The 25,175-nt window shown below is 43.8% G+C and overlaps 1 protein-coding gene across 1 annotated transcript; it reads left to right on the forward strand.

Annotated features, from left to right (window-relative positions):
* Positions 1 to 290: 290 nt before the first annotated feature.
* sntb2 (syntrophin, beta 2) lies at positions 291 to 24,137 on the forward strand. Its single transcript, XM_083763644.1, has 7 exons — positions 291 to 1,300; positions 16,489 to 16,708; positions 17,078 to 17,288; positions 18,800 to 18,942; positions 19,736 to 19,932; positions 22,713 to 22,903; positions 23,194 to 24,137. The coding sequence occupies exons 1-7, from the start codon at positions 349 to 351 to the stop codon at positions 23,284 to 23,286; spliced, it is 2,007 nt and encodes a 668-aa protein (XP_083619770.1). The 5' UTR covers positions 291 to 348; the 3' UTR covers positions 23,287 to 24,137.
* The last annotated feature ends 1,038 nt before the right edge of the window (positions 24,138 to 25,175 follow it).

Here is a 25,175-nt window from a genome sequence, read left to right on the forward strand (position 1 = left end):
ACTTACATTGGTAAACGCTGGAATGAATGCTTTACTGGTGGTGATTGATGTTAACAGTGCCTTCAGAGTCCAGAATATGCAAAAAAATATATATACATAATCAAGCTGTCCATTGATGGACAATGTAGAAATACATATTTTGTCCACAGCGGATCTATTATAACTGCATAAAACCCAAACCCCGCCTCCACCGTCATGAATATGTAATCAACATGTCTAAATGTCGATTGGCTGCCTGTCTCTTGTCATCCGGCTCCGAGTTTCCACAGGCTGACAGACAGCTCAAGGCAATCACCATCTCAACAACAGAACAAGCCCTCCTATCCTGTCCTATCCTATCCCGCCTGGATGAGTACAGGCGGACAGTTTCCCGATTCTCTCTCTAGTTTTAGGCTCTTTTTTTCTCCCCTCCGTTTCCTGCAATCAGTGCGTAAGTGGGTGTGTCAATGTAGGCCAGCGGAGTGGAGCCGAGTTGGTGCTTGTGCGCACTCTGAAAAAGAGGAAAAAGTTCAACATGAGTTTAGTCTGAAACCCGCCCGCCTCGGAGCAGGCTACCCGTCCACGATGGCTGTTTGGACGAGAGCAGACAAAAACGGTCAACTGGACCTTCTGCTCCGGGACCGTTGGATCCGAGTGGCCGCCGAACTCACTCGAGAAACACTGACTTTAACAGCCGAAGCGGAGGCGACCGGACATGGGGCCAATAACATGGATTACATCAACTCTTCGGCGGGCCTGCGAAATGGAGTGTCTAACGGAAACGACCCGGGCCTGGCGGCTTCGGGGAATCCGACCCGAGGTCCGACCCAGAGTCAAGATCAGCATCCCAGCCAGAACCACGGCGGGCGAGGGCGCAGCGGCAGCCCGCCGGGGCGCGGGGGGGTCACCCGGGGCCAGTACGACGGCAACTACGCTGTAAACAGCCCCGGCAAGTATCCCAATAACGGCACGAACTCCGAATTTGGAAGCCCGGGGTCCAGCTACGGCAGTCCCGGGTCAAGTTTTAGTTCCAGGCAGGGCGAAACTCCCATCAGTTTGGACGGGTCGTCGGAAGCGGTGCGTAAAGTTCGAGTTGTCAAGCAGGAGTCCGGCGGGCTGGGGATCAGCATCAAGGGCGGCCGGGAGAACCGAATGCCCATACTCATTTCCAAGATCTTCCCCGGGCTGGCGGCCGATCAGAGTCGGGCTCTGCGGGTGGGAGACGCCATCCTCTCGGTGAACGGGAACGACCTGCGAGAGGCGACGCACGACCTGGCGGTGCAGGCGCTCAAAAAGGCAGGGAAGGAGGTGACGCTTGAGGGTAAGTTGTGCAACGCAAGAGCGGGGATTTATTTAAGGCCGAGATTATACTCTACTCGTCTGCTTCTAGACAGAAGGCGATATATGAATTAATAAAGTGCGTTACGTGTCCAATCAATTCAAGACATGAGAAGACAAGGGGCAGATGTGAGTGATCCATTGGGCTCACTCAGTCAACAGAAGCACAGTTTCGTCAAAGCGTGGTGAACTTTCTAGACGTCTTGTGCCCCAGGGGCACACTATTTCATTCACTTGTTATGAATTGCACTACTGCCCAAGTTTATTGATGACCGGGTCCGTTGTGGCCATTCATTCGTATTATATTCATTTCACTGACACGAGTGCAATTCCCGGGCCGTGCCCGTGACACACACACGTAGGCTGACCAGTGACCACGCACTCATATCCACATAAACAAACTGCCGCCTACAACTGTTGTTTCTGTCTGAAGGGGGGCGGGGCTAGGCTCATGGGGCTGTATCAACAGAAGATGGCCTTTGATTAGTGTAAACAGGAAAGTAAGCACAATTGTGGTCGCAGTTAAAGTTAGTTACACCGTGTATGAATGGCTGTAGCGTTTTTAGATAAGCGCTCATTGTATACATGACGCGAGTAAATCAAATTTATGTCTCTGACTCCACTGATGTTGTCACTCAGAGAGAATGAAGGGGGAGGGAGAGAGAGAAAAGGAGAGACCACAGCACAGAGCCCTTGGGGTTTGGAAACTTCAACTCCAGGAATGGCTATGCAGTGCCTAATGGTTTGGAATGAACACTGGATGAATACTGAACAGCTAGTTTTAGGAACTAATCAATGTGTAGCACATTTCCGCTCAAAGCCAAATAAGGCCTCTGTGTTGCTTTTAAATCCCCTTGGAAATCTTTTGGTCTGTCAAAGCTGTCCAGCCGGCCACTGCGCTCTCTGTTGATAGTTTCGCCAAAGCATTAAATATTATTTCAAAACTAAAGACATAATGTTTGATTCTTGGGATCGTAGGTTTTGCGCTGCTTGTGCTAGTTTGAAAGTGAAAGTGGTACTGTGCAAAAGTCACATAGACTATATTTTCCTATTGCCACATAATGTTTCCAGTCAAGGACAAAGGTCCTTCAACACTTAAGTACACATTAATTTATTTTAACAATGAAAAAATGTCCAAGCGGCAAATGGGGGAAACATTACACGAGATGCACGTTTCCTGTTCCACACAAAGTCCAATCCAGGATCTCTCTGTCTGTATGAAGGAATGTGTCAGCTGCCTGTCATTGTTTGTCAGATGCCGTAGTTGTGTTGTTTGTGGATCGACTGCCTCTCTCACTTCTCCACGGTCTCCCTTCTCTGAATGTCCGACATGCTCCCAGGCCTGAGGATGGTTGGAATGGGGTTTGAGTTGCCGTGTACACAATACATAAACCTCCAGATATTTTGACAATTAGCTGGGGCACCCCACATTCCTGACCTCTGGTTGTATCCAGACTTATAGGGCAAAGGTCAACACCGATGGTTACAACCTGGATTTTACTGCACCACGCTTGCAACACACGTTCAAATTATGATCTTTGTTCCACAAAGTAAGTGTGTGTGTGTGTGTGTGTGTGTGTGTGTGTGTGTGTTAAAAAAAAACGCCTAGACCGTTTGAAGTGAGTGTCGCTCTTATCATCGTACATCATCATGACGTAAAATAGTCGCTATGCCTCTTTGCTCAGACAGTCACTATAAAATTCTCCATTCATTGTCAATGGGAATGCAATGTTTGTGTAGGACAAAAATAGACACTACTCCTATTTGCTCAATGGGAGTTTAATGTTAGTAGAACAAAAATAGTCACTATGCCCATTTGCTCAGACACTATGATGTAAAATTCTCCATTCATTCATTTCATTGTCAATGGGAATTTAATGTTTGTGTAGGACAAAGAAGTTGTGACCAATGAACAACACTAAAAGCTGGATATAGGAGGGGCTAGTGCCCCTCAAAAATAGAAGGATGGCAGTGCTGGAGGAGGAGAAGAAGGGTGTTGCTATCCTAGAGGTACAATATCTACAGTATTTCCGGGGTAGTAGTAGTACTGTTTCCAGGGTACCCATTCTGACCTGAGATCAGATTCTAAGTGTCTTCTACATCCTGACAGTTTTCTGAAAAAGCTATGTTTCTATGTCAGTCGATTCTTCAAAAATAGCAGACCTACTACAAGCTCGGCTATGAGCTTGTAGATCTGTTATTTTTCAATAGCTAAAGCATAACATAATGCTAACACCAAAAGGGGTTCCCGCCCAAAATGGGTTAAGACAGGAAAATATGGCCTCTGCTCCAATACCTGTTCCTAAGTCACATATGACTATATTGTTACCACCATCAGGGGAGAGATGTGTGAAACATCTACACAGTGATGTAATCAAGTAGAAAGCTTAGTGAATGTGTGAAGTGTGAGCTATGTTAATGTCCAAAAACCAAGCAGCAGGGTGCATTTCATATTCTGATTATTATGAACTCCTAGGGCTGTATTTTGTGTGTCTTAAGTATCGGGTCTTATTCCCTAACTTGAGTAAACTAAAGACCTGGAGGCGTGATCAATGCCATTTGGCTATTCTGAGTGGCCAAAGAGCATTGACCACGCCTCCAGGTCTTTAGTTTACTCAAGTTAGGTAATAAGACCTGGTACTTAAGACACGCAAAATACAGCCCCTAGTGTCACATGTGACGCGATTAAAAAATAATCCCATTCTTGTGTCACATTTGACTTCATCCTCCTCGGATTAATCTAATTATATGAATTCAGAAACTGAAACATTGTATCGGCATGTTTTGGAACGAGTACAAAGGAAATGGCTTTGAAATGTGATACGAGACGTGAATGAATGTACGCAGGGCTCTCTCTCATTCACGCTGCAGAACATGCATAGACCGTTGTTGTTCTGCACTATGCTCACCTTGGTATTGAGGAAGTACGTATGTATGACATGTGAGGGTGAAGTCATAATATTATCATGGGCAATCCTATGTTTTAAACAAGGTAGGAACTTAGAATGGTACTGCATGCATGAGCTAACAATGCTCCTGTAGTGTATGACCTAATATTGCATAAATAGTCTTTAGGTACAACCCTGAACCCCCCCCCCCAAATAATCATATTTGAACTGGGGACCCACCCTGACAAGCACTTGGAATTGTAGGAGCTCAGTTGACTCAGTTGAGGCATTTAATTTATATGTTATATTTGACTCTGTTCCACAGAACAATATTGTGAAAAGCCCTGCGTTGCGAGCTTGTAGATCTGATATTTTCACAATTGTTGCCTCTTTCTTATATTATTTGGCCAATGTTTGACCAGTACTTATAATATAGATTGATTACGGTTGATGCACAACCTATGCTGCGTGTCTCTCACCTTCTCTCTCTCTCCCTCTTTCCTGTCCATCTTCACTTGATATTATCAATAAAGGTGTCACTCCTTTAAACCAACTTGGCTGCCACATGACGTCACGTTTTAGTACTCTAAACAAAACAGTGAAAAAGTTCATAGACTTGGCTGCCGTATGACGTCATTTCCAAAAGCCAGACAGACACCCCTCAATAAATGGTCACTTCACTGTCATCTGACAGACTAAAAATAAATAAATAATATCATGTTCTGGGGTCCGACCCACAGGTTGAGAACCCCTATTCTAGAACAGGACATGATGCTGCCAGGCTAGCTTCCACCCCTGTACGAGTGACCAGCTGACTGACAGACTGTCACAGACAAAACAGTCCCATATGGCTATAACCATTGAAAAAGGCTGGTCGTCTCTCATACTGCTGACATCTTATTAGGACAGCCTGCCGGTCAGTGGCAGGAGACACAAGATGGGCCCATTGTGTGCGTAATTGGAGGAATAAAAACAGCACATGCAGACAAAGACGCCATTGAAGAAATGGGGACAGCCCTGATGAGGAACAGAGCTATTTCCTTTTGTTCAAAGGCCAAAACTAACCGACCACCCGTTAATTCGGTCGCTGTCCTCACTGGGTGATACGCCATGTTGTATGAGTCTGCAAACCCTGAAATAGGCCAGGCAAGATTTTTTCAGTGCGGTCTTTTGCGATTTTACGGAAAAGTCAGTGGGCCTTTGTTCAGTCCAGTGGTTTTCAACGTTTTTCACATCAAGGCCCATTATTTATTCAGCATCTGAGCCAGAGCCACGGACCACCACCACATGATGACATTTAGACTCTTTTCCAATTCCATGCTGTATTGATGTTGGTACCATTAGGAGAAATAACAGGAAAACATTGATCAAAATTACAATGACTTTACATTCTCTAATCGTGTAGACTTAAGTAATGCAGATATTTAACAATAATTTAACTCCTGAGAGCGTGAAATAAAACCAAATGGACCCATTTGGTTTCATTTTTACACTAGAAGGATCCATTTGGTTTCATTTTTTACACTAGAAGGATCCATTTGGTTTCATTTTTACACTAGAAGGATTTGGTTACCAACTTTCAATCATTTAGCTGCGGGACCACCTGGAACCTTTTCAAGGACCACTGGTTGAAAACCACTGGTTTAGTCCAAATGTCAGTTATTTTTACTTAATGCAGAGTCTGCTTGTTTTTTAATTGCGAACGCAGTGAGCCACTTACTATGACAGCAAGGGCTGAATGTCTGTGTGTGTGTGTGTGTGTCTGTGTGTCTGTCTGTCCCGCTGTTACACCACCCGCCCGCCACCAGAGGGCGCAGCTGTAGCACACACACACACACACAGGGCGCAGCTGTAGCACACACACACACACACACACACACACACACACACACACACACACACACACACGAGCTGCGTTCGCTTCCCGCGTTTGCGCGTCTTACTTGTGTTATGTAATATTTTAGAAGCTGTAAGCACAATACATTCTACTGCCTGAAATGTTGTTACAGCCATTGTGAATGAAAAAATGACGTACATTTTCTCTTCATTGTCAATGGCGTTTTAAAACAAACAAACCTGTATATAGCTCCCCTCAAAAAAAAGACTAAGAAAACAGTAGTATAAAACCAGTATAAACCCTATGTCAAGTTCCATTTACAATTGGTTGTGAGCTTGTAGATCTGCTTTTTATTTATTTAAACGACGTACTACTGATGGCAAAACCTGATTTGATGTGCCAACACTGTCTGGAACATTTAGTATTTCACCATGCCTTTCATCTTTCCTCATGAATCAGGTCACAGAGGATGGAAGTGAGTGGGGGGCAGGTGTAACTTTGTGTGTATAAGGTGCCAAGGGAATTTGTGTGTTTGAGAACCTCTGCTCTACATGAGGGGTGTGCGTGCGTGTGTGATGTTTGACTGTGCAATCAATCATGTGTTGATCTGCAGTTTGTGTGAAATTGTGTACGTGTTTGTGGCAGGGTGCATAATATATTTTATATTACGTGTTTGTGAGAGGGTGGCAGGGTGCATAATATATTTTATGTTACGTGTTTGTGAGAGGGTGGCAGGGTGCATATTATAATATATTCTCATCGTGCAGCTGTGAATGCATACATGTGCTCACATGTGTGTGTATTTCAAGGAAAACCCCCCCGAGAGAGAGAGACGTAGAGCAAAGTACTCCTGCAAACTTCCACTTCCCTCCTCTATATATATATATTATACACTGGTGTATAACTGTATACACACACACACACACACACACACACACACACACACACACACACGTGCACGTTGCTCCCTCCATTGGAGCATTCTCACACATTGTTCTCATTAGGGGTCTGGCAGAAACAGACGGGGGGGGAAGGGGAAAGAAAGGGAGATGGGAAATGGGTGACTGAGAGGTAGACTTTTGGGGGGTATTGAAAAGGGGATAGACGATTGGGGCGAAAACAGTGTTGCCATGTCTGCCGACTTTGGGCTTCTTTTTCTTCAAAGTAGCTTGTAAATATTGGTGGTTGCGTTTTTTTTTTTTGTGGTCTTGTTTCTAAAGGGTAGTTGCATGTTGCAAAACAAACCAGTGATTCTCACACATTTCCATGTCAAGGACCTCCACATTGTCCACAAGGACTGTACATCTAAAAAGAAATCACACCCGTGTGAAGTGAGGGGCGCTAACTCATGTTGATTAGGTGATGTGATGTAAAACAAACAGTGCAAACACAAACCTTAAACGCCATTAACAATAAAGAGACAATATGATGTAAATGACACATTATGACGTAACTTTTCCCTTCATTGTCAATGCGTTTACAAAACAAACATTGAAATAAAGACAAACATTAAACCTGTGTATAGGAGGGGCTAGCACACCTCAAGAAATATTGTGTGCCAGTGACCCCCATACCAGATTTGTATTGGTAAAATGTTTCAAAAATATACTATATTTATAACTTTTTTCCAAGATTTTTTTGTTGATGAAACTGGCAGATCTACAAGCTCACAACGGCACAGCACGTTATAATAAAAGAAAATAGCCTGGTCGCTTATTTTGGGCTTGTATTCATAAACTTGGCTGCTTATTTCTTCCACACAATCTGGCAACACTGAGCGAAAAACTAAAGGGAAGAGTGGAACACAAGACAGAGTATTAGATGGAGGAAGAGGGGAGAGTGGGATTGGCCCGGCTGCATGGGGATTTTATTTGGTCAGTTGAAAAAGAAAATGAGCATAGGGTCTGACTCACTGACTTACTGCTTTGTAAGCTATTATTCAAAGCCATATACCATGATTACTGTTTGTGTGTGTGTGTGTGTGTGTGTGTGTGTGTGTGTGTGTGTGTGTGTGTGTGTGTGTGTGTGTGTGTGTGTGTGTGTGTGTGTGTGTGTGTGTGTGTGAGCTGGCGGATGGACATAATGGCCACAGACTGAACATAGGCTCACACACCACAGCTAATGCCACAGCCAAATATGTGTCGAGTCAGAGTGTTCTGCTTTTTGCATTCCTCTTCCCTCCTCTCCTCTCCTCTCCTCTCTCATTCTCTATGGCTGTGGGCAGTGAGGTATGAAGGGAGAGGTGGGATGAGTTGGCCATGTGGGACGTTGGAGCATGGCTTTTGTGTGTGTGTGTGTGTGTGTGTGTGTGTGTGTCTCTCTCTCTCTCTCTCTCTCTCTCTCTTTGTTGCTTACTGTGTCTGGTGCTTCAAACGCATGCATCATTGTGGACCGGTGTGCATGAATGAATGAACGCACAGTCACTTCTTCATATGAAGAACAGACACACACACACGCACGCGCACGCGCGCGCGTGCGCAGTAACACACACACGGCTGATGGTCCTCTGAGTGCGGGCCTAATTAGAAGCAGAAGGGGAGCTGAGTGACAGCGCTGATAGACGTAATGAGTTCTTTAAACAGCACTGGTGCACTGACAGAGGCAGAGAGAGAGAGAGAGAGACGAGCAGACATGCGATTACATGCAAAAACTAGGCTGACGGTGAGCGTGTCTCAGAGGTGGGCTATGTGGACAGTTCAGAAACCTGCCTACAATCTGACATCATCAATGGGGATTCCATTTCCAACGAATGGAAACTATACCTTTCTTTTCCAGGAAAGTTATTCATTTACAAAAATAAATAACATGGAAGTTTGAAATTTAGCTTGAAATGACCAGACCTGACTACTGATGGTTTCATTGGTAGGCACGTTTCTGAACTTTACGCAGTCCACCTCTGAGACAGAGCAAGTGTACAGAAAATTGGCATTAGTGAGGACCAATTATATGAAGACAAGGTTGAAAATGGTGGAAAATGATGTCAGGGGGCACGGTGGCGCAGTCGGTAGCGCTTGTCGCCTCACAGCTAGAAGGCGCCGGGGATGCTGTGGGCGATGAGGGCGTGTTCTCTCAAATCATTAACATTGTGAAGTACATCTTGATGACATCATCAAAGGTGACACTTCCTGTGTTTGTAGCATTCAATGCTGATGAAGAATTTATTGTTGCTGCTCTGCCAACTCTTATAAGAATAAAAAAAAAGTGCCTTAAGACAAAAGTTCTGTGAGTGCTGGTGTTTTCTCTTTTAGAGATTACGTTTTGCAAAGTTACTTACCCGACCGAGTTGTGCGAGCTACTACCTGATAGCCAAGACTTGGTGGTCAACAAATGCTATTTCGTCTGGTAGTCTCTCTAGGTCTCTGCACTGTTACACTAAAAACCAGCTTCCATGCATGCACCTGTGCACAGTGTGAAGCTCAACAGCGCCACTTTGTCACCAGTTGGTACTCTAAACGGACATACATAGAGACAGACATATGTAGGGACGGATGGACGGACAGTGCTGGGCATTGGAGTGGCTGCACCATTCAGAAAATGGTGGTGTTCTCCTTTTAAGAGCCTTGTAAGCAATATGTGGACTTATTGGGAGCCATTGAAGTGATCTTTGTATAGGAGTAATGTGTGCAGCCTTTCTTTTTCCTCCCAGTGATCACTCTGGCCGCATCAGTTGCAATGAGCTGGAGGAGCAGCATCAGTCATTCTAGGAAGTCAAGCAAAGTGATTTGGCATAACGGTCAGTAATCTAATCCGTTGGAGATGAATGCATGGACACGTTTATAAGGGGGAGGCGTCAAAAGGCGTCCTATGGCACTGAGTGAGGAGTCAGACTAGACGCTTCTACATTTTTATGATGACACTGCGCTGGTAAGAGAGACCCACCCATGAAAGGCAACTCAGAGACAGCAAACAAGTATAGCCATTTATATCATTTTTAGGGGTATAAAAGATAATATAGTTTTGACAGGACTAAACATTCTCCCCCTCCTCCCCACACAGGAACAGTTTTTATGTGTTTTTTTTGGCATATAATAATTTTGGAAATATTCAAATTGCGTCCAATCGGGACACGGTATGCAATATGGGCGGGCTTTGGTACAGTGACTTTCAATGCTTGAGACCTTTGACTGACAGTAGCTCTGACCAATTGCGTCAAAGAGAAAATGTTTCAACCCGCCCCCCCTGGAAATTAAATCCAAGCTGAGCCTCCCCAGACTAATATCCCGCGGTCCGTGCGATATTAGTCTGGTTTATTAACCAGGCTAGTCTGTGACTACAGTAAGATACAGTAGATCACTGTGACTACAGTAAGATACAGTAGATCACTGACTGAGTATACAGTAGATCACTGACTGAGTTGACAGTAAGATACAGTAGATCACTGACTGAGTTGAAAGCCACAGACAGATTCAGGTGCAGTGAGTAACATCCTGAGTCCTACATTTCTGAAAGTGCTGCATGATGCAGTAGTTCTCAAGTCTGTTCGTTATGTATTTACTATTAGCCATTGATGCATGCATGCATCAATGATATCAGATTCTAAAAATGTCTTCTACATCCTGACAGTTTTCTGAAAAAGCTATGTTTCTATGTCAGTCATTCTTTGATTTTTCAAAAATAGCAGACCTACAAGCTTGTAGCTTGTAGATCTGCTATTTTTCAATAGCTAAAGCATGACATAATGCTAACACCATAAGGGGTTCCCGCCCAACATGGGTTGAAATGCATTGTGCCAGCCAAGGGACGCCATAAGATAAGATTTGTGTTGTCAAATACTTATTCCAAAATGTTCACAATTTGTCACGATCTTCTTCCAAATGTAAAACAAAAACAGATATTGGCTATTTGAATAGCTGAAGAAAAATACAGTTAAAGTGTTTAACCCATTCTGAGCGGGCACCCGTTTTGGTGTCGGCATCATGTTATGCTTTAGCTATTGAAAAATAGCAGATCTACAAGCTCATATCGCGCCACCGAGTGGCGCGATACGAGCTTGTAGGTCTGCTATTTTTGAAAAATCGAAGAACGACTGACATTTTTTAGAATCTGATCTCAGGTCAGAGGTTCATCAGACCAGTGTGTGTCCAGTGGAAAACCTCGTATGAATCTGATCTCAGGTCAGAATGGGTTAAACATATTCTGATGGTATATTATGAATCATTTAGCTGGGGACCTCCTGGAACACCCCCAAGGATCCCTGGGCGTACCCAGACCCAATGTTTGAGAACCACTGTAATAATGGAAGGTTTAGTGTCGGGATGTTGTTGTCAGCCCAACATAAACATCAAAGGACAACAAAGCATGCTAGTCTGAACGTTCTGACTCATGTGATATACAATTAGCCTTTCAGTTTGTAATCCTTGTACTTTACAGTTGATAATATAGCATGTTATTTACTATTTAGAACGTATTTTGTTTAGCTACTTATTGCATTTTGCTCCCATTCATGTCAGCAGCATTCAACAAAGGCCGGGGGGGTGGTTGGTTGGGGTTGTGTTTGCTCAGTTCACAGTTCACACTCATCCAAATGTAGTTCTGGCTGTGGGTCTTTTCTTGTTTTACTGCCCGTTTTGCCCCCTCTCCGCGCGCACGTCCATCCATCGTCTGTCTGTACAGCTAATCATTGTAAAACTGTTGTGAAACGCCACTCTCCCTGGAGGCCAGAGCAGAACATTTCTCAGGTTGTTTATTTATAGCACCACTAGGATGCCAGATTTAGCAAAACACATTTTTTTTTGCTATTGCTCCTGCAGATTTTGTCATGCAAATCGGGCACACACATTATCTCTATAGTCATGTCATCAAGACGGACCAGATTTTTCATATTTCATCCTGATTGGTCTACGTGGTCCGAGGAGCACATTTTGTCGTCGTTGTAGATAAGGGAAAGATACATGGTTGTTGGGGATGTAAACAATGGAAACCCTGTGTGTGTATATAGCAGAGATAGACACACTCTAAAGGCCATAGAGTTCTGGAAAGTGGAAACTGTGGCTGGAAACTGTATCTTCGCCTAACATCTTCACTGCAGATCTGATTATTAGTCTGAAACCACGGCTGGCTTCCTTCTTCCTTGTCTTACAGACGGGCTGCCCCCCCCACCCCCCCCACCGCTCCTCTAACTCAATGCTCTCTCTACAAGAGAGCATTGAGTCTGGCTGATATATTGGTATGTCGCAGATTAGGCAGTCGATGCCCAATTTTGGCATTTGGTGACATTTTTGAGGGGCACTCAAATCCAATGCCTGGCTTTGTGCGTTGTTGTTATTTGTTGTTTTGTTTCATTCTTGTTGTGATCTGTGTTAAACTTGTTTGCCTTCCTTTTAATTATTTTCTTTTGCTTTAATATGTTTTCTTCTTTTTTTTCTTTCTTCTTTTGTTCTTGCTCAGCACTTTGGTTTGACCTTGGTCGTTGATTGATTTGATTTGAAATCTGTTTTTCAAATTGTCTGGACTGTTGCACTCATTGACAAAAACTATTTGGACAAAACACCAGTAATTTGTGGTCTCGGATCAGCCTCGGACTTGGCATCGGTCGTACTCTCTTCTGTACAGTAAACAAACCATAAACTCAGCACATGCACTCTTCAAAGTGAGTGTGGGGGCGACGTCACTTACTTGCTCTCAAAGCACGCACTTACGTATGCAGACATATGTCTCCCAAACACTGCTATGGGTCATGTTGTTATGAGGGTGAGTCAATGAGGTTCTGTTTAATCTGTTACCGTACCAGCATTATGAGGTTCTGTTACCGTACCAGCATTACTTCTATATGGCTGGCCTGAGTTCTTCTGAGTCATATAGGACTTACGGTAAACCTAATTCATCCATCCTTGTACAAAGTTATCCTTAAATATCCTTGTTATTTATGGTGGTGAGAGGTGACACCATTGTGCGAATAATAATAATAATAATATAATAATAATCTTTATAGAGCAGTGTAGTTCAAAGTGCTTTACATACAAGTAAAAAGGAATTGATATAAATGCAAAAAATGTAACGAGGGTAAAAAACTAAAGTAATAGCTTCAAATCTAGTCAGTACAATTCGTTGAAATTAAAAGTATACTTAAGATAAGGTTACAGGAGAATCAGTTAAAAGCAAGGTCATAGAAATGGGTTTTTAGCCGCCTCTTAAGAAGAAGATAGGCAGTTTGAAGTGCACACATTTGTGTGTCTTTGGTTCTCTCATTTCATACACACACAACCTTTCTCCTACATGGGGCGGCAGTGGATCAGGGGTAGAGTGGCCGGTAGAACGACCAGCAAGGTTCCCTATTTCGATCCCGGGATCAAAGTCATACCAGAGTCGGTGTAGAAAATATGTCCTTGAGTAAAGAACCCTGTGCAGGTTGGTGCCTTGCATGGATGTCCTCCGTCATTGGTGTGTCAATGGCTGAATGTTAACCCATTTTGACCTGAGATCAGATTCAAAAAATGTCTTCTTACAGTTTTCTGAAAAAGCTATGTTTCTATGTCGGTCGTTCTTCGATTTTTCAAAAATAGCAAACCTACAAGCTCGTAGCGCGCCACTCGGTGGCGCGCTACGAGCTTGTAGTAGAACCTTTGTAGAACCCAGGACCTTCTAGCTGTGAGGCAACAGCAACCATGCTACACAGATTTTGAAACTTTGGTTCTCCATCTATTCAAATATAGTTCACAGCGCACACATTCCCAGTCATTCAGTCACTCTCACTCTCTCTCTCTCACACGCACTCACGTGCAGACCAGTTATGCTTTCAAACCTAATATCCCAGACATTCAAGAATGACCTCACCTCTTTGGAGCCTCATCTCAGGTTTCAGACGGAGTAGAACAACATGCACGCACAGTCGCACACACACACACACACACACACACACACACACACACACACACACACACACACACACACACACACACACACAGCATGAGTAAAGTCAAAAGTGGAAGAGAAACGATTGATGTGAGGGGCATTGAAAGGAAAGCTTTAAGCGTTGTAGAGAGTGAGAAGTTTCACTGAGAGATGGTGGTTTCGTTGGGAGCAAGAGGTGGAACGGTCCATATGGGACCACATTTGGAAACCAAATCCATTAGATTGGAGTCAGAGCCCTTCTTCTACAAACAGCAGACCTGCCAAACTCCCAGCTGTACCGCCAAGTCAACTCTGTTCTCCGAACCCAATTCCCCTCTCTGAAGTCCAATACATCCTTATTAGACGTTGAAGTAGATAGCAGGAACTGTTTATTTAAAAAAAGGAAAAAAAAATCATGTCCAGATTATGATTAATATCTTAATATCTATCTTTTGTCATTTGGACAAAATACTAATAAATATCTCTAGAATTACATTTGGATGAACACCAAATGTGTTCATAGTTAACCCATTCTGACCGGGCACCCATTTTGGTGTCAGCATCATGTTATGCTTTAGCTATTGAAAAATAGCAGATCTACAAGCTCATATCGCGCCACCGAGTGGCGCGATACGAGCTTGTAGGTCTGCTATTTTTGAAAAAAATCGAAGAACGACTGACATTTTTAGAATCTGATCTCAGGTCAGAATGGGTTAATCAAACCAGTGTGTGTCCAGTAGAAACCTCGTATGAATCTGATCTCAGGTCAGAATGGGATAAACACTGATAAGATAAACACGTGGAATCATCAGTGTTCTGATTCTGAGAATGTACAAATGGACCGTTCATGGTGATACATTTACACCCAAGGCTTTGAATTTTACCGTCAGGAAAATATGATCCACTGAGCATACGCATACAGTATGATGTACTGCAGTGTTATAGCATCTATTTATTACTGTATAATAATGGATTGGCTCCGTATGTTGGTGTTGTTGCTCGGCAACTTGATCTGCTTTTTTTGATACTTTATTATTGTGTGACACTGTATGATCAAATAGGGCATTCAAAAACATAACAAATTGAAATATGGAGATAAGACAGCGATATGTGTATTATTGTGTATGCAGTCTCACTCGTGGTCCAGCTATCAACGGTGTTGATTCAACACTTTCTGTTGCTATTAAACCGTCCAACTGTCACGCAACTAAAGATACATTTCTGCTTCACTCAAACAAACCACAGCGGTCTCATGTCCATGTAGAGGGGGGGGGGGGGCTGAAGGTGTATCCAAGGTCACTGAAACATTATTCAAAAGTCCCTTTTAATTGGCTCGGCTCATCACTTTGACAACTTAAAAGCAGCATGTTTATAGACAAATCCGCAGAGTGGTGCCCTGTAGGCCAGCTGTAGGCGATCAATGCTGCGGTGTCGAGCTGCTCTTAATGTGACACAGCAGCTATGATTGTGCACCTCTCCGTTGTGCCCAGGTCACCTCTCCGTTGTGCCCCAGGTCACCTCTCCGTTGTGCCCAGGTCACCTCTCCGTTGTGCCCAGGTCACCTCTCCGTTGTGCCCCAGGTCACCTCTCCGTTGTGCCCAGGTCACCTCTCCGTTGTGCCCCAGGTCACCTCTCCGTTGTGCCCAGGTCACCTCTCCGTTGTGCCCCAGGTCACCTCTCCGTTGTGCCCAGGTCACCTCTCCGTTGTGCCCCAGGTCACCTCTCTGTTGTGCCCCAGGTCACCTCTCTGTTGTGCCCAGGTCACCTCTCCGTTGTGCCCCAGGTCACCTCTCTGTTGTGCCCCAGGTCACCTCTCTGTTGTGCCCAGGTCACCTCTTCGTTGTGCCCCAGGTCACCTCTCCGTTGTGCCCAGGTCACCTCTCCGTTGTGCCCCAGGTCACCTCTCCGTTGTGCCCAGGTCACCTCTCCGTTGTGCCCAGGTCACCTCTCCGTTGTGCCCCAGGTCACCTCTCCGTTGTGCCCCAGGTCACCTCTCCGTTGTGCCCAGGTCACCTCTCCGTTGTGCCCAGGTCACCTCTCCGTTGTGCCCCAGGTCACCTCTCCGTTGTGCCCAGGTCACCTCTCCGTTGTGCCCCAGGTCACCTCTCCGTTGTGCCCAGGTCACCTCTCCGTTGTGCCCAGGTCACCTCTCCGTTGTGCCCCAGGTCACCTCTCCGTTGTGCCCAGGTCACCTCTCCGTGGATTCGTCTATCTAGACCACTGGTTCCAAAACACTGGATCGGGACCCATTTGTGGGTCGTGGACACATTTTTAATGGGTCCCTTTTTATTTATTTTTTGTTTCCAAGATTTTGCTTTAAATATTATTTCAAAACACGCTTTGTATAGTGCAACTATTTCAGCAAATTGTACAAGTATAAAATGATTAAATGTGTCTTTCTTTGTATATTTAAGCTATGTGTCATATCTTCCCCTTGCAATTCCTGGTAACGAAGCCTAAATATTATGCTCCAATGTTCAAAGCCAAAAACACACAACTACATCGTTAATCGTAATTATTTGTGCGACAATTAATCGTCCGCTTCGATTTGTAATGGTGACGGCCCTATCATTGCCCATTCTTCATGTCCGGCTCCCTCTTGTGTTTCCTCCACAGTGAAGTACATCCGCGAGGTGTCTCCGCTCTTCAAGAAGCCGTCTCTGGTGGCCGACCTGCCGTGGGACGGCATGCGTCCCCAGTCCCCGAGCTACAGCGGCAGCGAGGACTCCGGCTCCCCCAAACACAACAGCTCCTCTGGCTCCAAGGACAGGAAGGTCATCAGTCTGAAGATGTGCTTCATCAGCAGGAACCTAACCATGCCGGACCTGGAGAACAGGTCTGAGATTGTGTGCGTGTGTGTGCGTGTGTGTGTGTGCGTGTGCGTGTGTGCGTGCGTGCGCTTGTGTCGAAATACCTGATTACGTGGGAGTTTAGGTGTGGTTGGATTATGTGTTTTGCAAGTGGGTGTGGGTGAGTTTTTTTTTTCCCCCCTACAGAACTTAGATTCATTCGTTTGGAATGCTTGGCATGTGAGAGAGAATTAATTAGATAAATAAATGCATAAAGAAATGGCTGGCCTGGACGTCGTGTGTGTGTGTGTGTGTGTGTGTGTGTGTGTGTGTGTGTGTGTGAAGAATAAGATGCAGACAAAGTGTAGATGTGTAAAGCTTAGCTCCTCGACCGTGACACTCTCTTCCCCATCTAGGCTGCTGGAGCTCCACTCCCCTGACGGACAGCACACGGTGGTGCTGCGCTGCAAGGACGGCCCGTCCGCCAGCTCCTGGTTCACTGCCGTCCACACCAACATCGCCGCCCTGCTGCCACAGACGTTGGCTCAGGTCAACGCTTACCTGGGTTCCCCGACCTCCACCTCCTCACACCCCCACCTCAAACACATCGGCTGGATGGCCGAACAGGTATTTTAAGTTTGTTTTTGTTTTTAGTTGTGAGCCCTTAGACCAGTGGTTTCCAAAGTGGGGTCCCGGGGACCCCCAGGGGTCCTTGAGGGAGCTCCAGGGGGTGCCCAGCTAAATGATAGTTTGGAACCAAATGGACCCTTATGGGTCTGTAACTCTGAGAGTGTACAATGCATTTGTACACTCTCAGAGTTAAATTAACTTTGATTTTACAATATAAATTTGGGGTCCCAGAGATGAAGATGCCATTAAATGGGGGGTCCGTAGACTAATGCATGTCAAACTGGGGGTCCTTGAAATGAAACGGGTTGAGAATCTCTGCTAGAGCCGTAAAAATCTTCTCTTATGGGGGTCCCTGGCATATCTTTTCAAATGGGGGTCCGCGGGCCAATTAGTGTCAATTTTGGTGTCCTTGACATGACAAAGTTTGGGAACTTGCCTTATTAGACAGCCGTGTGGGAGCTGCTGGGGGTGTTTAGTGTTTTTCACAAGAAACCGCTTTCACGGGCAAGTAAAACTCATAGACCCATTCACAGTACCCCACAGTATGGGCTGTGATATATATTTAAAAGGAAGCATGATGACGGTGAGACGTGACTGACATGTAATGCAGTAACTGCAATATAAACAGGAAAGGCATGTTTTTATGGAACAATAAAAAAAAGGTAAACGCATGCATTTCCATTTGGGGGCAAAGATTCAGTGAATATAGCCGAAATACAAGCTCACAACATGTTGCATGGCAACACGTTGTGAGCTTGCAGGTCGGCTATATTTTAGGGAAAGATATTTAGTGTGAAGCAAAGACAGGAGGGGGGCCTAGTATGGAGCCCTGAGGGACTCCGGTCGACTAAGGGTTTAAGTGGTTAAGGGCCTTGCCATGCTGGAGTTTTTATTCAAGGCCTTGTATGAATCAATACTTCTATGTGTGTGGGGTTGTTTATTCTTGGAGACGTAGCCTGGGTTGACAGGAAATACTCAGGCACAAAGTCAATAAGCGTTTCCACCACATTAGCCACTTCCTGTCTGGCGCCCTTACGTACTCCAATCACTCACTCGCTCACTAACGGACTGTCACTAATTAATGTCACCAAGTTATGAAACTATCAAAAACCTAATCACTCAGGCATGACACACATTCTGGCATGGCAGACATAAACACACCCACATATATGCGCGCGCACACACACACACACACACACACACACACACACACACACACACACACACACCCAGTACATTGTATTGACTTACAATCATCACGGCATATAGCACCCTCCCGGACCTCATTAACCTTAAAAAACGTAATATTGAAATGGTGAAACCTATTTTGTCCCCAATTTAATATGCCGATCCCAATCAACTTGCCGATCCAAATCGACTCATTTCCAGCATTTGACTCCAAACTATGGCGGGAACACACACACACACACACACACACACACACACACACACACACACACACACACACGAGATGAAAATAGATGCGTCAGTGTTCATGTCTTCTCTAGGTCCAGCTGGATGGAGGACGGCACCAGTTCAGGCCCATTGTCATGGCTCTGACAGAAAAAGACATCCTGCTCTTTGAGTCTGTGCCGTGGAGCAGAGAGGCGTGGTCCATGCCTCTGCTCACACATCCATTACTAGCCACAAGGTAATCACACTATTACTACGGATGTGTTGCAGAGGTAGAAACTATGAGGCCTTTCACGATCATGAAGGTTTACTACGTCAATTAGTTGTCACACAAATAATTGCTATTATTAATTACATTTCTGTTTGGCTTTTAGGCTTTGTAAAAAAAACTGCATAGGGGCAGATATGACAAATAACTTCAATATACCAAAACATCTAATAACTGAAATAACGTGGAGCATCGCAAAACATTGTGAACTTGTAGATCTGCTATTCCGGCTATTTTTGAACATGTTTTAAATGCATTATTTCAACATGGAAACAATTATGATTATTATGCAACAAATTGCGATTATGTCGCATAGTTAGTAGTACAGTATCTACTGATTGTTGTACCACTGACAACATACGAATTATACCATATTTTAGAGTGGACATTTCATTTCATGGTTCTTACAAATAATGTCCCATCTACAAGCTCACAATGCATTATGATTTGGGAGCTTGTAGATCTGCTATTTTGTTTTCTTTAAGATTTGTTTTGTGGCTTTTTTTATGCCTTTTTATTGATGGGAATCAGTAGACAGACAGGAAAGGGGCAGAGAGATGGAGGGAGTGACACGCGGCAAAGGCCATCGGGAGTCGAACCCGCAGCAGCACACCGTCTGGCTGGCTTGGTAGCCTAGGTGCCAAGACAGTTTAGCTAACCGTCCGGGCCATGGATTATTTTTTTTAATCTTCAAAAAGTCATATCACCTTTTAGCGCTACCAAAGTACAACCACGTATTAATCACGGTTCTCGCTGTGTTCAGACTGGTCCATTCTGGCAGTGCCCGGAGTTCCCCAGCCCAGGGTGCAGACCTGGTGTTTGCCACGCGGACGGGCACGGGACGGGGCATCGAGTCCCATGTGTTCCGGGTGGAGACCCACTGGGACCTGTCTTCATGGACGCGGGCCCTGGTACAGGGGGGACATGCTGCCGCCGAGCTCATCAAAGAAGTCTCCATCGGTGAGATGATGGGTGCATATTGTGTGTGTGTGTGTGCCCATTTAGGTCCCATACTATGCTCAATGCACAGTTCATTATGTGTTTGTAGAAGTGTTTACCGTGGGGGTGTGTGTTACTATGTTACTATTTACACACATGCATCACCAGATTTCTATGTCTACTGTAGGCCAAGCTTTGTCACTGTCATCAGCATAACCTAGTATATCCATCTACAGTGTCTGTCTGTCTGTCTGTCTTAATGTTGTTCGACCAATACTTACCATGTCCTAGTATACCAGTGTAGATCATTCTTTGCGAATGTACTGATGTAATGCATAGTTTGGGAATGTCACAGAAAAGTATTCTGAGGTGAATAACTGGGGCTTACAGTAACATCCTATGTGTTCATGAGGCAGGCCTGGTTTGTCTCTCTGCTGACAGAACACTTGTGTGTGTGTGTGTGTGTGTGTGTGTGTGTGTGCTATTCTTTTTTTTTTATTGAATGGTTGAATTATTTAGTGACAAAATCACATGTACAAGTGAATACGGTGGTGATACAATGGTCCAAAAAAAAGATAGATACAAGAAAGTTTGAAAGCGTATTTATTTCCATTGGGGTCCTTTTCGAAGTAAAGGGGGATGGTTGGAGAAAATAAGAAATGGAATTTGCGCACAGATGAAATGGTACAGAACCCAATAATGTAGTTTCCCTATGCTCTGTAGGAAAAGGATTATTGAGGCCACATTTGGACTATGGGGACATCATTTATCGTCAGCAGCTGCGAACACACTCAAGCCTCTAGACACAATTTACCACTCAGCCCTGAGGTTTATTACTGATGACAGCTACAATACTCATCACTGTACATTGTATAATAATGTAGGCTGGTCTTCTCTGACTGACAGACGCAATAATCATTGGCACCTTTTCATATATAGAGCCCTGATTGGAAAATTACCACCATGCTACATCAGAAACCTAGTCACATTTGAACTCTCCATGCCAACTGGCTCCTTTTGCCAACTCTGAGCTGGGAAAGGCTGCTTTCAATTCTTGGAATATTTTACAACAAGAACTTTAAACTGAACAACCTAGCATCATTTGGCCATTATAGGAACATACTTAATAATCGTGTGTATTACCGGTATGTAACTGTTTGAACTGATAGCCAACAACATTTAATCGTTTTAAATGGTTTGTTCTTAATTTGTTTTATTGTTTTCTTTGATCTTTATCAGTCTCTCGGTCTCTGTGTGATGCTTTCACATATTTTTCTCGAGCATCACAGGAGTGCAGCCACCCTGCCTAATACCATGCAGTGTCATGGCACATTTGGCAATACATGGTTTTCATCAAAACAAGAGTGTCCGACTTTGTTTTTGTACATAATGACCTGCCACTGACACCACAAAAGTAGTTTCCTATTGGGGACAAATAAATTGACCTTGGCAATACTTTGCATACAATAATAATCAGGATGTTGGCTGGAACACCTTTAAATGGGATCAGGTTTATTGACTCTTGTGCAATCAGCTGCCAATCAGCTACTAGCTATTGTAATCTATATTGAAAAATAAAACTTCTGGGAACTCAGATTACGGCTCTAGTCTAGCAGTGATTCTCAACCTGTTCAATTTCAAGGACCCGCAGTTTGACATGCATTAGTCTACGGACCCCCATTTGATGGCATTTCTATCTCTGGGATACAATTCATATTGTAAAATCAACTTGTGTTGCTTATGCTCTACTTTTGGTACTTAAAGTACCAAAAGTAGAACATACTCATTATGCAGAAGGTCCCATTTCGCAAGTTTTCAAAAGTATAAAACCAATGAAAAAGGCAGATCTACAAACTCACAATGTGTGGCATCGTACGCAAGTAAATGTACTTAAATGTAAATGTACTTAAATGTAAATGTACTTAGTTACTTTCCACCACTGGTAATTTATACAGAGTCTCCTGTCACAGGAAGTTTCTGACAACTTGTGAATCTGTAGTCATGTACCAGAGAGTAAATGTCGCACAGAGAGAAACTCTGTGTAGGGAAAGAAAAGCAGAAGTCTGTGCCAGTGGAGGGGAATGTTTCCACTCGGTTAAGAACAATAGTTGGCTGCAGTTTCGGGCCTGGAAACCGTTTGTCTTTTTTCCTTCCATGTCCTGCTGCTACATAAACACGGTGGTGGTGGTGGAGGAACATTAAAGACATTTAGACCTGAGGACAATTCTACAAATGTCAATTTTACACAATCTTTCAAAAATGGCGCCGTGCTATGAGCTTGTAGATCTGCTATTTTTCAACGGCTAAAGCATAACATAATGCTCAACAGCTTAACACCAAAAGGGGTTCCCGCCCAGAATGGGTTAAAGACATTTCAAGTAACGGTAATACATGTGGACGTTCTACAGACCTTGAATTATGGAATCACCTCTTGTGTATCCTATTGAGTTGGCCGAACATTCTGTCATTCGGATCCTCTATCCGAACAGGATAAAAATACGTTAAAGCTCACAAGCTTGTAGATCTTTTTTCTTTTTTAAATTGTGAAAACGTGTGCAAATATCTTGAATATATTCCTTACACAGTGAATGTTTTTAACTTAAATATTTGCTTCTGGGGTGGTCCCTGGAACAACATATTTTCTGATGGGGGACCACGGCCAGATACATGAACCAGTTTGAGAACCGCTGACATAGAAACATAGGTTTTTTCAGAAAGCTGTTAGGATTTAAGAAGACATTTGTAGATTCAACCTCAGGTCTCGACGTATTAAAAACGCCTTCATCCCCTCTTGTCGACAGGCTGCACGCTGAACAGGCAAGATGTTCGTCTGACACTGCACTACGAGAAGGGCTTCACTGTCACGCGAGAGCCAGCGGATCCTACCGGGGGAGCAGTACTGTTCAGATACCCATTTGAGAAACTGAAGATGTCCGGTGACGACGGAATCCGAAATCTTTACCTTGACTTTGGTGGTCCAGAGGGTGAAATGGTATGTTGCTACTGGCATCTGAAGACCTTCAGCGTTTTTTTCTCTCACAGTACTCGCTGTGAGTCAGGTTTTTGCTTAAAGTCGCACAATGTAGAGAAAGTCCTGTGTAGCCTATATTGAGAACAATATGCATGGTCAAATATTTTTAGATTATTTTACTTAAATTTGTGCATTTTCCTTCCTTTCCATCTCTTGCTTTCTTCTTACCCCACCCCCTTCCTTTTTTCGTCTCTCTCTCTCTCTCTCTCTCTCTCTCTCTCTCTCTCCACCTTCCACCTTCCATCCTGCAGGTGTTTGACCTCCACTCAGGCCCAAAGCCTGTGGTGTTTGTTCTGCACTCCTTCCTGTCAGCAAAGCTGACCCGCATGGGCCTGCTGACGTGAGTGAGCACCAGCTAACAACTGGCCTCCATGGGACCAGGCATAGGGTGGAGGGTGAAGTTGTCCCAAAATGCTGATCTGGGGCCTATTATTTCCCCATATGCCGTTGATGTTAGAAAAGGCTGTGGAGAAGCTGAACTCAAGTCTGTGCTTGCAGGGGCCCCCAACCCCGCCTAGAGTGGTTTTCTGATTGTTTCAAATATGTGCCTTCCTCTTCAAACGTCTCTCCTCGGCCTTCCTCGTAGACTTTCCTCACATGGTCAATGGACAAGGGACACTTTACACAAAATGGGGAGAGGTATTATAAGACAATCTAGACATGCTATATAAACATTCTGAGCTCATTATATTTAGAATGTAACCGGAATTATATCTGTCTACAGTCATGCTAGTCATAAAGAATCAAAGGATTGCAATTGTTTTGATTTTAAACAACATTTTACTCATTCAATGATCAAGTGATGAGCTGTAATAATTTCAGAATAATGCAAATATGCTATAAAGTCCTTACGATGCCTCATAATGAACATTGAGTAAAGTGCTCCTGCAAAGTATTAAGGAAAGGAAGGAATTCAGACAAGCACAGCCAAGAACAGATGAATGAATGTTCCATCTTTTTACTCTGCTATGCCTATCATTCCATCACAGCCTTCCATCGTACCAAGGACTATTTTTATGTATTTGTTATGCGTTGTGGTGGATGAGAAATGGGACGTGTACATGTGTTCTAGACTTAGCATGCGATTTTCTTGGAGACTGTGTGCTGCGATTGGTGTGAATGGTGAAAGGACTACACAGTATTGTTGGTGTTTACCCTGCTTGGCATGAAAGAACGTATACTGTGTGTGTGTGTGTGTGTGTGTGTGTGTGCGTGCGTGAGTGAATGTGTTTTTAATACCACATGCTTCTGTTGGCTTGATAGTGTGCCTGTTGTCTGAAAGACTCAACTCTAAGCACATTATCTCAGATTACTTTATAATCAGGACTGCCAACTGTGCCTTTTTACATGTAGTCAATGATACTCCTCGTGATGTTTATTTTTTCCACATGACAAAATAATTTTGAAACAATGTAAGTTTTCAACATGCACAGCAATAGTATTACTCTTATACTGTAAACGATGTTACTTCATGTTTATTTTGTTTCATTTTTATAAGTGTGTGTCTTCGTTTAGCATGACTTACTGACATTGAACTGACATCAGATCATTTCTGACATGGCAGTGTAATGTTCACAACACTGTTGTGGGCTTGTAGATCTGTTATATTCGGTGCGCAGCATTGCGCACAAACAAGCTGTAAGTCGGGCATTATTCACACAGTCATCCTTGCCATTATGTCAAAGTTGCTTGCTTCTCCATTCCTTGGTGCCTGAAATTACTATTCTCCTTTTACCATTCAAGTCTAAATCCACAAGAGCAGAATTATTATGTTTTGGCTTGAGTCCCAGATTTGGTTTCTGATCTGTTCTCAAATGACAGGAGTAGTGAGTACTGGTATGTTTCATTTTACCAGAGACCAAACATTCTAAGAGCTGCTGTATCATAGCAGTAGTTGATGCCTATTAGATTATTATGGCATTTCCTACCTTGTACTTTTTGGAGCATTAGGCTAAGAAGGTTTCATGTGTATAATAACTATATGTGATCTGAATGTTACATTATGGTCAGCTGCCATCAAAAATAAAACTACAATCACTCCCAAAATAATAAGCTAATCTCAATGCTTGTATAGCTATATATTATCTACCATTGTTCTGCAATAGACACAGTATGCCAGTGCACTAGCTAATCTAATTACAAATGCTCCTTCAATTCTCATCAATGTACATGTCATGTACCGAAATGAGTTATGAATAAGAGTAATAACGTATATCATTTAAGCTTAACAAAT

The sequence above is a fragment of the Protomyctophum parallelum genome (assembly GCF_964188405.1).
Source record: "Protomyctophum parallelum genome assembly, chromosome: 4".
Taxonomy (NCBI): Eukaryota; Metazoa; Chordata; class Actinopteri; order Myctophiformes; family Myctophidae; genus Protomyctophum; species Protomyctophum parallelum.